Raw genomic sequence first — 14,007 nt, 5'->3', positions numbered from 1 at the left:
GGGTTCCAAGCCTGGAGTGCCCCCGAGGGGGCCTGCAGGGGCTGGAGATATCTGAGGCCCCTGCCGAGGCTGCCCCCAAAGAAGAGGACCGACATCTGGAGGGGTGGCAGGACCTAGAGTTTGGGGGAGGTGGGGGACAATTAGCAGGGCAGGGGCCCCGGGCCAGGTCAGGCTTCGGGATGTGGACCCAGCTTCCCCCGTGGCCTTCCTTCCTGTCCCTCCATCACCCCCCACCCCAGCCTCCTAGGACAGCACTCCCTGGGGTGTCCTGCTGTGATTCTGTTCCCTGGCCATGCAGGATACTAGCTTTAGGGGAAACCCGGTGGGGGCATCTGAAAACTCTCAGTTCAAGTTCTGCAACTTTTCTCTAGTCTACAACTAGTTCAAAATGAAGTAAAATGAAAGAAAGCACACACTGAACCTGGGTGGCTCAGTCGGTTGATCGTCTGCCTTCGGCTCAGGTTTCGATCCTGGGGTTCTGGGATCGAGCCCCGCATCGGGCTCCCTGCTGATCAGAGTCTGCTTCTCCTTCTCCCTTTGCTGCTCCCCATTTGTGCTCTCTCTCACACGTTCGCTCTCTGTGAAATAAGTACATAAAATATTTAAAAAATTATTAAAAGAACAAGCACACCACTATTAAGTAATTTCTTTTTAAAAAATATATTTACATATTTTTAAGATTTCTTTGAGAGAGTGTAGGGAGAGGGGCAATGGCAGAGAGAGAGAGAGAGAGAGAGAGAGAATGTCAAGAAGACCCTACACTGAGCGTGGAGCCCCATGTGGGGTTCGATTCACCACCCTGAGATCACAACTTGAGCCAAAACCAAGAGTCAGATGCCCTTCCAGCTGCACCACCCAGGTACCCCAGTTGTTAATTTCTAGACATCGCTGTCCACCCCCCTTGCTGACCCATAAAAAATGACCTGCAGGGGCGGCGTGGCCCTCCAAGACACGCAGCTGGACGTGTATCTGAGGTGCTCTCCACCTTCCTTCCGGGCTCATGGGCTGGCTGTGGCCAGCAGTGGGGGGCGGGGGCGGGGGCACCTGGCCCATCAAGGCCCTTCCCGTCCCCTGTCCTTGGTCTCCACACTCCCCCAGGGTCCCCAGCCAGTGGGAAGGTCACCCACACGCCCAGGACTCTTCAGGGTTGGCGGAGGGACGCTAGGGTGGCTCTCTGTCCCCCAGGGACCAGCGTGTGGTGCTAACAGTTGTGACAGTGGAGGGAGGGGCCAGGAGCCTGTGGAAGCTGGAAAAGCCCAAAGATGATTCTTCCTGGAGTGTCTGGAAGGAAGCAGCTCCGCCCACGCCTGGAGACCCGAGTGGGTCTTCTCACCCCAGGATGTGTGGTTCTAAGCCACCGAGTTTTGGGGTATGTTATAGCATCCCCAGGAGACCACGACGCCCTCCCCCCAGGCCGATCCCGGGGGTGAGGCTGCATCAGCCTTCTGCTGGCGATCGGACACACGGGCATGACTCCCTGGCGGCCCGCGGGAGTGGACTCACAGACGCGCACAGTCGTGTGCCGGAGGGTGGGGCGGGGTCCACCTGCTTGGGGCCTTTCCTCTGGGCCCCCCACCAGCATGCCTGCTCTTGCCTTGGTGGCTGCCAGCGAGAACTCATGGCTGTTCACAGAGCTGAGCCAGAGAACAGGCAGGAAGGTCTGCTCACATGCGGTGAGGAAAAGGGCGGGATGGCCGGGAAAGGCCAGGGGGGCCAACCGATGTGGGGGGACAGGGACCCTGGGCTCGGGGCCGCCTCCTGTGCTGTGACAGACCAAGGACTTGCTGTGGGCTCCCAGCCATCCTTGTGCCATCCTTCACGGAGGCCAGGATTAGGCCCAGGGCCTGGTGAGAGGGAAAACTGGCAACGTGGTAAGTCAGCGCTGGGGGTCCCGGGGGGGGGGGCGGGCAGGGTGACGGCCCAGCTCCATCTCCATGTCCCTGTGAAATGCTGGAATGTGCCAGATGTCGCCAGTGTGAGATTCAGGTCAACCCGGCATCTGCCGGGAGCTTGGACAGACCTGGGGCCGGGCAGCAGAGTGGGGGGGCCGGCCTCCCCTGGGTCTGCTCAGGACAGACAGAGCTGTTGCCCCGCGGGCCTTCCTGGGAGCAGAACGCCCCTCCAGGGACGGGAGGCCCACAGCCGGGAGGGCAAAGTGGAGCAGCTGGTTTCGTTTTTCATCTGCTGTCTTTGGTTTGGAAAGAAGGGCAGACGGCTCCAGAAATATCTAGGAACGCACCCCCCTCCCCGGGGCGGGGGGAACCAGTGGTGGCATCAGAGGTCAGCAGAGTGTAGTGTCAACAGTGGCTTCAAAACAGCAGACCTGCACAAAACTCCGCCCCCGGCTTGGGACAGGAACGGTGGTGACAGCCCCAAACTCGGACAATGGCACATGACGCGCTGCCCTGGGGACGGACCCAAGCCCACAACACTCAGGGAGGGAACCAGACACAGAAGACCCCGTGGTGTGGGAGTCCACGTGTGTGACACGTCCAGAACAGGCTCGTCCACGGACGGGAAGGGGGCTCGCGGGGGCCGGGGGCTCAGGGGGGAGTGACGGCTGATGGGGACAGGCTTGCTTTTAGGGGGGTGAGAATGTTCGGGAACTAGGCTGAGGTGATGGTTGCACAATTTTGCAAATGTGCCAAATACCACAGAACTGTTCGCATCGGGCGCGTGACGTGCAGCACGCCAGCGGTACCGGACGGACGGGGCTCAGCAGCCGCGGGAGCCAGCCCACGGCCCTGTCAGCCTGGACGGGGCGCAGGTGCCAGCCAGGGCCGGCCACGCTTCCTGGCCACGGCAGGTCAGTGGCAGAGAGCTCTGTGCACAAACACAGAGCAGGAAGCCGGGGAGCACATGAGAGTCTGCCATGCCGCAGATTGAGAGCCGAGCCAGGGACCGTGCTTTGAAAAATACCGGCAACAGGAAACAAGGCATTCTAGAAAAGACCTCGCTCACAGGCGGCGCTGGGAGGGCGTGAAGTCAGCAGCAGCCCCCGCGCTCTGCCGCGGCTGACCTCCGGAGCCAGGAACATCCCCTTACAGCCTTTGCACCTGGCAGCGGTTCTGTCCCAGGGGTCACGGGGCCATGTCTGGGGACATCTGTGGTTGTCACGATGCGGTGCTCCTGGTGTCCAGTGGCTGGGGCCAGAGGGGCTGCTCAGCCGGCACGGTGTCTGAGACGCCCTCAAGAGAATGATCCAGCGTGCTGGGGGGACAGACCCTGGTCTAGAGAGACTCTTGCCAGGCGGGTGCAGGAGGAAACATCTAGAATATTCCAGGAGTACCCTCTCTACGGATGAACAGCTCCAACCACCTTCACGTCCTCAAAGGCCACCTGATCTGTGTTCCTGTCATGTGACGGAGTATGACCCAGCAGTCACACCGCAGGATTCAAGGGCCATCACTTCCCCTTCGTGAGAGGAAGCTTGAGGGCTCTCAGGACCCACCTCCTGGCGGTCGTGCCCTTGGTCGGTCCCCTTCCCTCAGCGTGGGTGGGGCCCGGGACTGGCTTCTGGCCAGCTGGTGGGGTCCGCATGCTCGTCCAGCCCATGCTGGCCCTGGCTGGCTCCGATGACACACGTGGCTCTGCCGGGGTGGCCTCTGCTGGGCAGCCAGCAGGACGCTGAAGCCCCCCGTCTCGCGACTGCAGGGAGCCGAATCCTGCCACCAAGCACGGAAGGCTGGAAGCAGCTTGGGGGAGACGCCGGCCCCGCAGACACCTTGCCAGCAGCCTGAGCAGGGACCCAGCGAGGCAGGGCCTGACTCCAATCCGTGGGAACCGTGAGACAGCAGATGCGCCGCCGCAGGGGGCTTTGTTTTGGTGACTTGTTACGCAGTGGGAGCTGACGGACACAGCTACCTCATTCTCAGCAACAAACGCTAACGGGGCAGCTCTGGGAGCCGCGTGTGTGAGCTCTCGTTCACGCGGTGCCGGCTGAGCGTCAGACTGTGACACACACACACACACACACACACACACACACACACCCGCTCCCCAAGGGCTCTTCCCTTCACCTCCAGGCTGTCCCCCGGCTCCGGAGGTGTTCAGGAAAAGGCGCTGTATGCTCCAGTGGCTGAGACTTTAACGTTTTGCTCATCTTTTCTGCTTTTACTGCTATGGTGGAGCCCTGACAGGTATTTTCTGGTTCTTATTTATTTTATTTATTTAAGTTTTAAAGATTTTATTTATTTATCAGAGAGAGAGAGAGCACACAAGCGGGGAGCAGCAGGCAGAGGGAGAAGCAGGCTCCCCGCTGAGCAGGGAGCCCGATGTAGGGCTCGATCCCAGGACCCCGAGATCAGGACCTGAGCCAAACGCAGATGCTTCACCAACGGAGCCCCCCAGGCGCCCCTGCTTTTATGTTTTAAATTCACCAACAAGGAGTGAGTCTGAGGAACCGGAGGCCCCCACCCTCGACCCCGTTAAAAGCAGAACGCCAGGCCTGTGCTCCCTCCCTACCCACGGTGTGTGAACTCGGCGTGCCGTGGACTTTCCAGGTCCTGTGGGGAATGCATTTGTTTTGCGGGGTTTCCCGATGGTTGTTGCTGAACAGAGTCTTGCGATGATAAGAACCGTCAGGACCGGTCCAGCCACGACGCTGGCTATGGCCGGGCTGAGAGCAGCGCGTCACGAAGCATTCTGGTTAGGGGAGACAGCGCGTACAATTTTTGGTATGGTTTTATGGCTTTTTTTGGAATTTGATATTTTTCATACAGTTGAATATATAATCAGTTCAAAAAGGAAATCAATTTTCACAAATGCTTATTTATGGTAGCCTGGCAAAAAAAGAGGCTGTTGGTTGTCAGGTAAGAAGTTGAAAAACTAGCCAGTAAGTAAGCTTTAGTAAATTATACATATGTAAAATATTATTTTAATTATATTAAATTAGCATGTTAATTTATAAAGGAATTACATGATATAAATTAATAAATTGTGCTTTTATAGTTTATATATTTATATATCAATATATTAATACTTTCTTAGCCTGCAAGAAAATTAACTTTAAATGCTTATCAATTCCTTTTATCAGGGGGCACCTGGGTGGCACAGCGGTTAAGCGTCTGCCTTCGGCTCAGGGCGTGATCCCGGCGTTATGGGATCGAGCCCCACATCAGGCTCTTCCGCTATGAGCCTGCTTCTTCCTCTCCCACTCCCCCTGCTTGTGTTCCCTCTCTCGCTGGCTGTCTCTATCTCTGTCAAATAAAAAAAAAAAATCCTTTTATCATGTTTTCCTTAACTTTCTATTTCATTTACTATATTTCAGTACATAAAAGTTTCCTAATATATTTTCCCTATAGATATTTTATCAGAAAACTTGATCACAGTAAGTACACAGTTGACCGTTGAATGACACAGGGTCAACCTGTGTGGGTCCGTTTAGCAGCTGATTTTTTACAGTACAGGACTGTTAGTGTATTTTCTCTTCCTTGTGATTTTCTTAGGAACATTTTCTTTCTTTTTTTTTTTGAATCCAGTTTCTCTCCAGAGGTTTCTTTTCTTTTTTTTTCTTTTTTTAGATTTTATTTATTTATTTATTTGACAGAGAGAGAGAGAGCCAGCGAGAGAGGGAACACAAGCAGGGGAAGTGGGAGAGGAAGAAGCAGGTTCCCGGCAGAGGAGCCCGACGTGGGGCTTGATCCTAGAACCCTGGGATCACGCCCTGAGCTGAAGGCAGATGCTTAACGACTGAGCCACCCAGGTGCCCCTCTTAGTAACATTTTTTTCCCTAGCTTGTTGTGCAAACAGCGTATAGAATTCCTAGAACACACACCATATGAACTAATCCACGGTTAGCGTGATCGCTAAGGCTTCCGGCCAGCGGTGGGCTGTCAGGAGTTAGGTTTTGGGGAAGTCGACAGTTACATGTGGGGATTCAATGTGTGGGGGGTTCGCTGCCCCGAACCACCAGTGTGAATCAAGGGTCAGCTGCACTGTCTTACCTATGTTAATTTTGCAATTCCTGCTTTCTCGTGCTTTGCTTTGATAAAACTTTGCCTGACCTGCTTTGAACTGTTCTATGTGCATCTCTCTTTTTTAATCACAGTGTTATTTGGATGGAAATCACACACCGTTAGGTTGGAGTGCGCAGCTCGGGGCTGTACGTTCAGAGCTGTGCAAGCAGCAGCACGGCCCTTGTTTGAAACGAAGGAAGTGTGAAGGCTTTGGTTTGACGCCTCTGTGAGGTTCTCGTGTTTTAACCCGAGAGTCAGCCTGTATCCCCACGTCAGGTGGGGGCCCGCTTTTTCTGTAAAAGCCTGGACTGGCTCTTTTCAGCTCTCTGGGGCTAGGGGTCTCTTTCTAGCTTCTCAGCTCTGCCACTGTGGTGAAAGAGAGCCCCAGATCCCAGGCAGATGAATGAGCAGAGCTGTGTGCCAATAAAGCTTTATTTACAAGCTCCATTTAGCCACCGATCCACGACCTGTGTGTTTAATTTCCGGGACCTAATCTTGTGTTATGCTTTAAAATAGTCATCCTTGGGGTGCCTGGGTGGCTCAGTCGGTTGAGCATCCGGCTCTTGACTTCAGCTCGGGTCATGACCTCAGGGTTGTGGGATCGAGCCCCGAGTCTGGCTCCGCGCTCAGCAGGGAGTCTGCTTGGGATTCTCCCTCTCCCTCTCCCCCTGCGCGTGCTCTCTCTCAAAAATAAATAAAACCTTCAAAAAACCCGTATTTTTGTAGTGCTTTATCTCACACCATACATGGAGATTAAACTCAAATTTATCTAGCATTTAATATTAAAAAAAAAAAGGGGGGGTGCCTGGGTGGTCAGTCGGTGAAGCATCTGCCTTTGGCTCAGGTCAGGATCTCAGATCCTGGGATCGAGCCCTGTGTCGGGCTCCCTGCTCAGTGGGGAGTCTGCTTCTCCCTCTGCCTCTCCCCTGCTTGTGTTTGCTCTCTCTCTGTGTCAAATAAATGGGTAAAATCTTTAAAAACTATATTAAAAAAAAAAGAAGAAGAAAACTATATAGAGAAGGGGAAGAAAACAGTGGTGAATGTTTACATAAAGGCTTCCCCAGCCCAAGTTTGTAAGCTTGTCACCAAGCGTAGAAAACATCAAGGAAAAGAATGACCTAAAATGTGAAAGCTCCAAAACAGAAAAAAAAGTATGTTGAAATGATCATAAACAATGTTAAAGATAAACGAGAAACCAGGAGAAATTTGTGTAACATACGACAAATTATGTATAAAAAAGCTTTTATAAACAAGTATATTAGAAGGCGTATAAGCCCAATATGTATTTATAAACCAATAAGAAAAGACCACTTCCCAATGGAAAAATGGACGAAGGATATAAATTGACAATATAAATGGTCACGTGCACTGAGGATGTTTTCCTATCAAACTGGCACATGACACATGGTCTACCACCCAGCGCCGGGAGGGGGATGTGAGGAAATGGGATCCATGAAAGTGCTGACGGAAGAGTAAATTGGTGCCCCTTCCCTGCAGGGTACGCCACAACTCACCACAATGTCCCCCGATGTAACGCCCTCTGACACAGACACCAGCCCTGGCAATTTATCTACATCCATCATCAGGGATTTTGTAAAGACTTGACGAGAGGAGAATTTATTGTCACCGATAAGTACTGCCCACGACCAGGAGGGATGTGTCCCATGCTGGCCCCCCGCACGGTGCAGGACTCTGCCGGGAGACGCGTGTGCGCGCTTGTCTGCACCCCCTGGCCGCCCGCAGGGCCCACTGCCCCGCGTCAGGCCAGGCCTGCCCCACGTGCCGCCCCACGCTGCTTCTCCACCGGGGGGCCAAGACGGAACCAGCAGCACGATCCTAGACTTAGCCGTTGGTTTTTATGAACCGGGGAGGATTGGAACCGTCCCCACCTCGACTTTGCTTCTGACCAGGGGTTGCTGAGAAGCAGCAAGGTCTGGGACCGCCGCTGACCAGGGCTCCTGTGACTGAGAAGCTGAGTGGTTCTCACTGTCCTCCGCAGCTCGTGGCTGCCATGCTGGTCAGCGTGGGTCTAGGGATCATGCCGCCCCCGGGGGGAAATTTCCCCTAACGGGGGCTCCTGACCTCAGATGGCTCAGGAAGCCACTGCTGAGTTACAGGAGAGCAGCGCTTTCCCGGACGCCGAGGCTGCCTGCGGGGTCATGTCCACCGGAAGGACAGGAATCCACGCCACTGACATGACAGTCCCTCGTGTGTTGGCCGGGAGGCAGCTCGGCCAGCCGTCTTGTCCCAGCAGCTCTGCCGCTTCCCTCTCCCACCCCTCCCAGTCCGGCCAGATTTCCAGATGCCAACACCTGTCCCCCATCACCTCTCCCGGTTGGACAAGTTCTGGGGTGACCCGCCCTGTGAGGATGAGTGACTCTCTGGGCAGGAGGGCGGAGTCCCTTGGGAGCTGGCCTGACTCCGGGATTCCCAGTAACAGGGGAAGGGGTGCCAGGCGTTCTGTGGGCAAAACATTTCCTTCTAGCAGGGGTGTGAGCCTTCCGCGGCCGCTGCGACAGGTCATTCAGGGCTTACAACCACATGGAAGGACTCTCTGACAGTTCCCGGCTCAGAAGTCCTAAAACCCCAGCGTGGGCGGGGCTGGTCCCCTCCCGGGGCCCCAGGGAGACCCGGCTCCTGCCTCTCCCTGGCCCACGCCCCCCACCACCACCAGTAGCGCGGGGTCTGCCTGTCTCTGGGCCTCCCGCCCTCTGCCTCCCTCTCATGAGGACCTCGTAAGGACGCCGGGGCCCCCCCAGGAGCCCAGGGTCACCCCCACCTCCGGGGCCTTGACAGGGTCCCCTCTGCCCGTGAGGGGACACGTCCCAGGTCCTGGGGGGGGGAGCAGGATGGGGACGTCTTTGGTTGACGTTACAAATCACAACAGCTTCCAAAATCTTAGCGGGTTCTGGAAATTTTTGTGGTGCATTTGCAAAGTCAGCGGGTAAGGCAACAATGGTTTTGTGAGAAGGTCTTTCCAAATCACGTAATTGCAGGGAGGCGGCTCCCTTCACACGGAGACGGTGCGCCCTCTAGGGGCGAGCAGCTGGCCCCGGGCTCCAGCCCCGTCGGCTCCCATTCCACCCAGGACCCCAGCCTGGACCCTGATTTCCCCACAGAAGAAAGGGCTCTTGGGGTGCACGAATCAGGCGTCCGTGGCCAAAGCTGGCTGGCAGCGGCGCAGACGAGGGAACGCCTGTTCGGTGTCGCCCCCTGATCTATTCCACACAAGGGTCAACGTCTTCCGGCCCCTTCGCTGCAAAAAGGCAGAGTTAAAATCGTGTTCCGTGAAGGGTGGGGAAAAACTCTCAGACAAAACAGAAATGGGAGAGGGAGCACACGCCTGCCTCAGCGTCTCAGTCCTGACCTCCCCACCCAGCCGGACCCCACGGTACCCTAACCTCACTCTGTGCATTTGTTTAGCCATCTGGGGGCCCTTTGCCGGACCCTCAGCCCACGGGGACAAGGGCAGTGACATGGCCCAACACCAGGCCCTCAGGCCAGGGTAGCGGAAATGACAAGCAGCAGACGCGGGTACGAAGATGGCACAGTGTATTCTGATGGTCGTGTGGGAACAGCCAGCGGCAGGGAGGGTGGAGAGCAGTCGCTGCCACCTTCCCCGACCTGGCTGGCCTGTGGGAACAGCCCGCAGCCCTGGGGGACACAGTGGTTATGGTGCTTGGCCGAGGTTTCGCGTTTAAAGGGAGCTACATTCAGTCAGAAGGGGCCTCCTCGAGCTGGAGCCCGGGGCTTTCCAGAAGGACCGAGGCCAAGGTCACATTAATTGCACTTGTTCGGCGTTGGGGGACAGTGCTCCTCGCTCCTGCGAGCATCCCAGACACCCAGAGGTACCGGAGTCGGTGCGGTCCAGACTGGAAGGGCTGCCACGGAAAAGGCCACTGAGGACGCTGCGTGTGGGTGGGGTGGAGGCACAGGCAGAATGGGGCTCCTGTGGTCACTTTGGTGTGGCCCAGACGGGGCCCTGGCCACCCCTCCCAATGTCCACGGGAGACAGTGCTGGGATTTGGGTCCCGAAGCCACATGGGGCCACGCAAACACAGGGTTTCCACATAAAGTTGGCAGGCATCTGCAGAAAGGCTACCTCCAGCTAAATATTTGGCAAAATTCAGAAGATTCCAGCCCGGGAGAGGGGATCCGCGGGAGACTCACCCTGGGTTATGCATAGGGGAGAGGGGATACTTTTCCAAAGGGGGAGGCGGGCTCACAGGGAGAAAAATCCAATCTTCCACGATCCGGGAAGGGGCCCGGGAAAGCTGGGGAGCAGGGGCGGGGTCCCCGTCATGCGAGTTGTGAAGCAGGCTCGGGGCCACTGCGCGCCGACGATACGCGGTGGCTGGTCTGGGCGCCCACAGGGCAAATGCTAGCGGTTCACAGAGGGGGTTTTCCTGGGTGCTCAGCACACGGAGTTCACGCGGACACAGGTCCACGCACAGCCACGGAGTTCAAGCTCGACGCCTGCCAAGCAGACGGGCTCAGGGTGGCTGCGTGCAGACCCATGGCGGCGGCCGGCGGGATCAGGGAGGACTCCACCCCCGAGTTCAGTGCAGCCTCCACGGCACCGAGCTCGCTCACCGGCTGGGCTTTCTAAAAAGCCCAGGTCCATGTTCCGGAGATGTGGCCCTCAGGTGCGTGTATCCCCCGGGGCACTGCCTCGGTGACTGCGGGGCCGAGGGGCTCTCAGTGGCACATCCGTGCGGTCATTTCTTTCTGTTAAGAACAAGCAGGATGTCAGATATGGACACAAGAGGGACAGAAACCACACGCAAATGGAAAAGCAGGGGATCCGGTCTCCAGGGGCCCGCGGGACTCATTTAACGCCACAGCTTACGAACGGAACAGGTAGCAGCACGCTGTCGGCCCGGGGCGGCACGCTATTTCTGTGAAGGGCCAGAGAGGCAATGTCCAGGCACCGCCAGGGAGCGCGGCCCCAGCAACGCCTCGACGAACTGCCTGCGTGCCAATAAAACTTTATTCACAAAACCAGGCAGTCGGCCCGGTGCCACAGTGTACCGATTCATGCCTTCTATGCCAGACTGGACACTGCACGGAAACGTCTGGAAAGCAGCCTGGAAATAAAGACGAATACTATGATACACCCTTTAGACCCGGCGATGGCAGCCTCGGGAGTCTGTCCCAACAGATGAATGAAAAATGCAACAAAGCTAGGCAGGAAGGCATCCCGCCACGTTCTTCCAGACAGAGCCCGGAAGCCTCGGGCACAGGGCGGATCACCACCCCCTTCCTTTACGCACGGCCTGGGGACACCACAGGCTTAAGCACTTTATCCTCTGCCCAGCGCCAGAAAGAACTCTAAGCATTGGGCGTCTGGGGGGCTCAGTCAGTGAAGCGTCTGCCTTCATCTCAGGTCCTGATCTCAGGGTCCTGGGATCGAGCCCCACATGGGACTCCCTGCTCGGCGGGGAGCCTGCTTCCTCTGCCTGCTGCTCCCCCGCTCGTGCCCTCTCGCTCTGACAAATAAATAAAATCTTTAGAAAAAGGGAAAGACCTCTAAGCATTGATGTGGGGAAAATGACAAAGGGACCAAGACACAAAGTTAAAAAAAAAGAAAAGCAAGCCAAGCACGAAACTGCAGGTTTCAATTTTCAGTACTCTGTAAACGATACGTGCGGGGGACCGTCACGTAAGAGTAGCCATGGTGAGGCGAACAATCCAGCAGCATTCACATTCACAACGGCACGCACCCTTCATCTACCCAGTTCCAGAATGTTCCATCAGCTCGGAGGAAAACCTCCTCCCCATTAGGCACGCCTGCTGTAACTTCAACTCTGGAGAAGTCCACTGACAGGCAGGGCCCACAAGAGCACAGAGAACTGGGAAAGGCTGTGTGAAGAGGGTTCAGCCACGGCTGAAAGCCGGACAAGAACAGAGTTCAGAGACCTGAATCAATGGAGAAATCCACCAAAAAAGAAAAAAAAAAAGCCCACACGGAGTCCTGGGGCTGCGCAAGGGAAGCCGTGGGGGCCCCGGAGTGACATCTCAGTCCCCCAGCAGCCGACCCGCAAGCCCAGGGCCCGCTGGTCCCTGGAACATTCTAGCATTTCCACGCTTGGGGAGATGGCCCCACCCCCTGGAATGGCCCTGGGGGGCTCTGAGTACCGGCTTCACCTGGGACCTCTTGGGGGGGATGTCCTCCCTGCTTGGGACCAATGGTGGCAGCTGGTAGGTACCTGGAGAGCAGCCACTTGCCGCCCTCGGACCTCCCAGGTCTCACTAAAAGCCACAGCAGTTTGGGAAAGCGGTGGGGGAGAGGCCTCAGGGAGCCACTCTTGCTGCCTGAACTGTCCCGTCTCTAGGCTGGGGTCGACCCAGATCTAGCTGCCAAGTCCACAGCCAGAGGGTGGGTTCGAGGGTGCCGCAGGCTGGGAAGGGGACTGGGGAGTGCCTGCCACACTGGGCTGATGGAATGTTCTGGAACTAGAAGTGATGATGATGGTTGTAGCACCTTGTGAACGTATTAAATGCCACTGAATTACTCAGCTCACAACGGATAATTTTAACTTCTGTGAATTTTGTCTCAATTAGAAATAAATTGTTGCCTGCTCTCCAGCCAGGCAGTGAGGACATGGGCAGGGCAGATGGGGATGCCCGGGATCAGCCGTTGGGCTGTGGCTGTTTATGGCACTAGAGACCCCCCGGTGTCTCCCACAGGGAAAGGGGGGCAGCTGCAGGAGGGAGCGGCTGTTTCCAGGCCCCTCCCGGGATGGCTCTAGGCTGCACGACAGGGGTGACCTCCCTGGGGGGCCCCGAGGGCACGGCAGCCCCAGGATTCAGGGCCTCTGTCTCTCGTGGGGACAGGACGACAGGACGGTCATGTGGGCCGCCGCATCCCCACCATGCCTGCCAGCGGGGGCAGCGAGCAAAAGGAATCAAAAACCACCCCAGTGGGTGGGTTCCACGTGCTGGGAATCCAAGTGGCCCCCTCCGTCTGTGGCCACGCCCAGGGTCGCCGTGTCACAAATTTGGGCCCAACCCGAGGAACGTGCCTTGGCTCACTCTGCCTACTACCGGCCGCGGAGCTGCCCACCAAGGGGGGCGTCTGCCCGGGACTGAGCGCCCCTCCCCTGCTCACCAGCGGCTCCAGCTCTTTGGTGTCGATGAGGCCGAACTCCTTGACGAAGTAGTAGAAGTGCTTGTAACAGGTGTTGACGTGCGCCTCCGAGCCCATCTGCGCGATGCGGTCGAAGTGGTGGATGTAGACGTGCACGAACACGCGGAACAGCCGCGACAGGATCTTCTTCACCACCTGCAGGAAGTTCTTGGGGAACGGCGTGCCTGCACACAGGGCGGGGGCTCAGACAGGCTGGGTGCGCCACCGGCCCGCGGCCCGCAGCCCACTCGGACTCCGGGACGCCCTCCCGCCGTGAGCCAGGGCCGCGGTCACAGGGAGACACGCAGGGACGTGCCGGCCACGCGCTCGCCCTCGGCCGGGTGCCCGGTCAGAGCGGGGCGCGCTCCCTCTCCTTCCCACCAGGGTCCGCAGCCGAGGGTCCGCGAGCCCCCCCTCGGGTTCTGGGCCGTGGGCGTGTGGGTACGTCTACTTAGCTTGTTTTTCTTAATAAAACGGAACAACCCATAAAAATGTGTTTTTGACGTCTGACATCTTTCACTTGGTGTATTTCTCTCCACCTCGCGTGCGTCTTTAAAACGTCATGTACGTTCGGGCGTCGACGCAACTTAATTGGGTGCGTGCGCACGCGGTAAATCCTACTGTGGAGTTTAATACTTTTCTTCTCCATTTCTCTTGATTGTGGTGAAATGTCCCTACGGGGGTCCCCACGCCAGCCGCTCGGGCGCAGTTCGCGTGTTAGGTGCCCCCGCGTGCTCCCTTCTGCCCCCCACACGTTCACGTGTCTTTGTCCCACAGCACAGACGGGACGCGGCCCGCACCAGCAGGTGGGTGCTGGGACCGGAAAGAACACATCGACCCCATCCTTGACATGAGGGGCTCGCGGGCTAACAGCCCGTGGGGAGCCCACAGGGAGATGCCGCGGTGCGCCAGGCGCTTGCT

The 14,007-nt window shown here is 57.1% G+C and overlaps 1 protein-coding gene and 1 long non-coding RNA gene across 3 annotated transcripts in view; one reads left to right on the top strand and one right to left on the bottom strand.

Moving 5' to 3' along the window:
• The first annotated feature begins 2,178 nt into the window (after positions 1 to 2,178).
• Positions 2,179 to 9,297, top strand: LOC121102595. The gene is made up of 2 exons (XR_005834689.1): positions 2,179 to 4,139; positions 7,455 to 9,297. It is a non-coding gene; the product is annotated as an uncharacterized LOC121102595 (long non-coding RNA).
• Positions 9,298 to 9,492: 195 nt separating this feature from the next.
• The window catches only part of MOB3A (MOB kinase activator 3A), a 17,799-nt gene continuing 13,284 nt past the window's right edge, over positions 9,493 to 14,007 (bottom strand). For both annotated transcript variants that reach the window (XM_040629745.1, XM_040629746.1), the window contains exons 3-4: positions 13,069 to 13,271; positions 9,493 to 10,685 (exon numbers count right to left, since the gene is read on the bottom strand). In XM_040629745.1, the coding sequence (XP_040485679.1) occupies positions 10,656 to 10,685; positions 13,069 to 13,271 (233 nt within the window). In that variant the 3' untranslated portion in view covers positions 9,493 to 10,655. The remainder of the gene's footprint in view (positions 10,686 to 13,068; positions 13,272 to 14,007) is intronic.

This window comes from Ursus maritimus, unplaced genomic scaffold (assembly GCF_017311325.1).
Source record: "Ursus maritimus isolate PB19 unplaced genomic scaffold, ASM1731132v1 scaffold_14, whole genome shotgun sequence".
NCBI lineage: Eukaryota > Metazoa > Chordata > Mammalia > Carnivora > Ursidae > Ursus > Ursus maritimus.
This window is presented reverse-complemented; position numbering and strand designations above follow the sequence as displayed.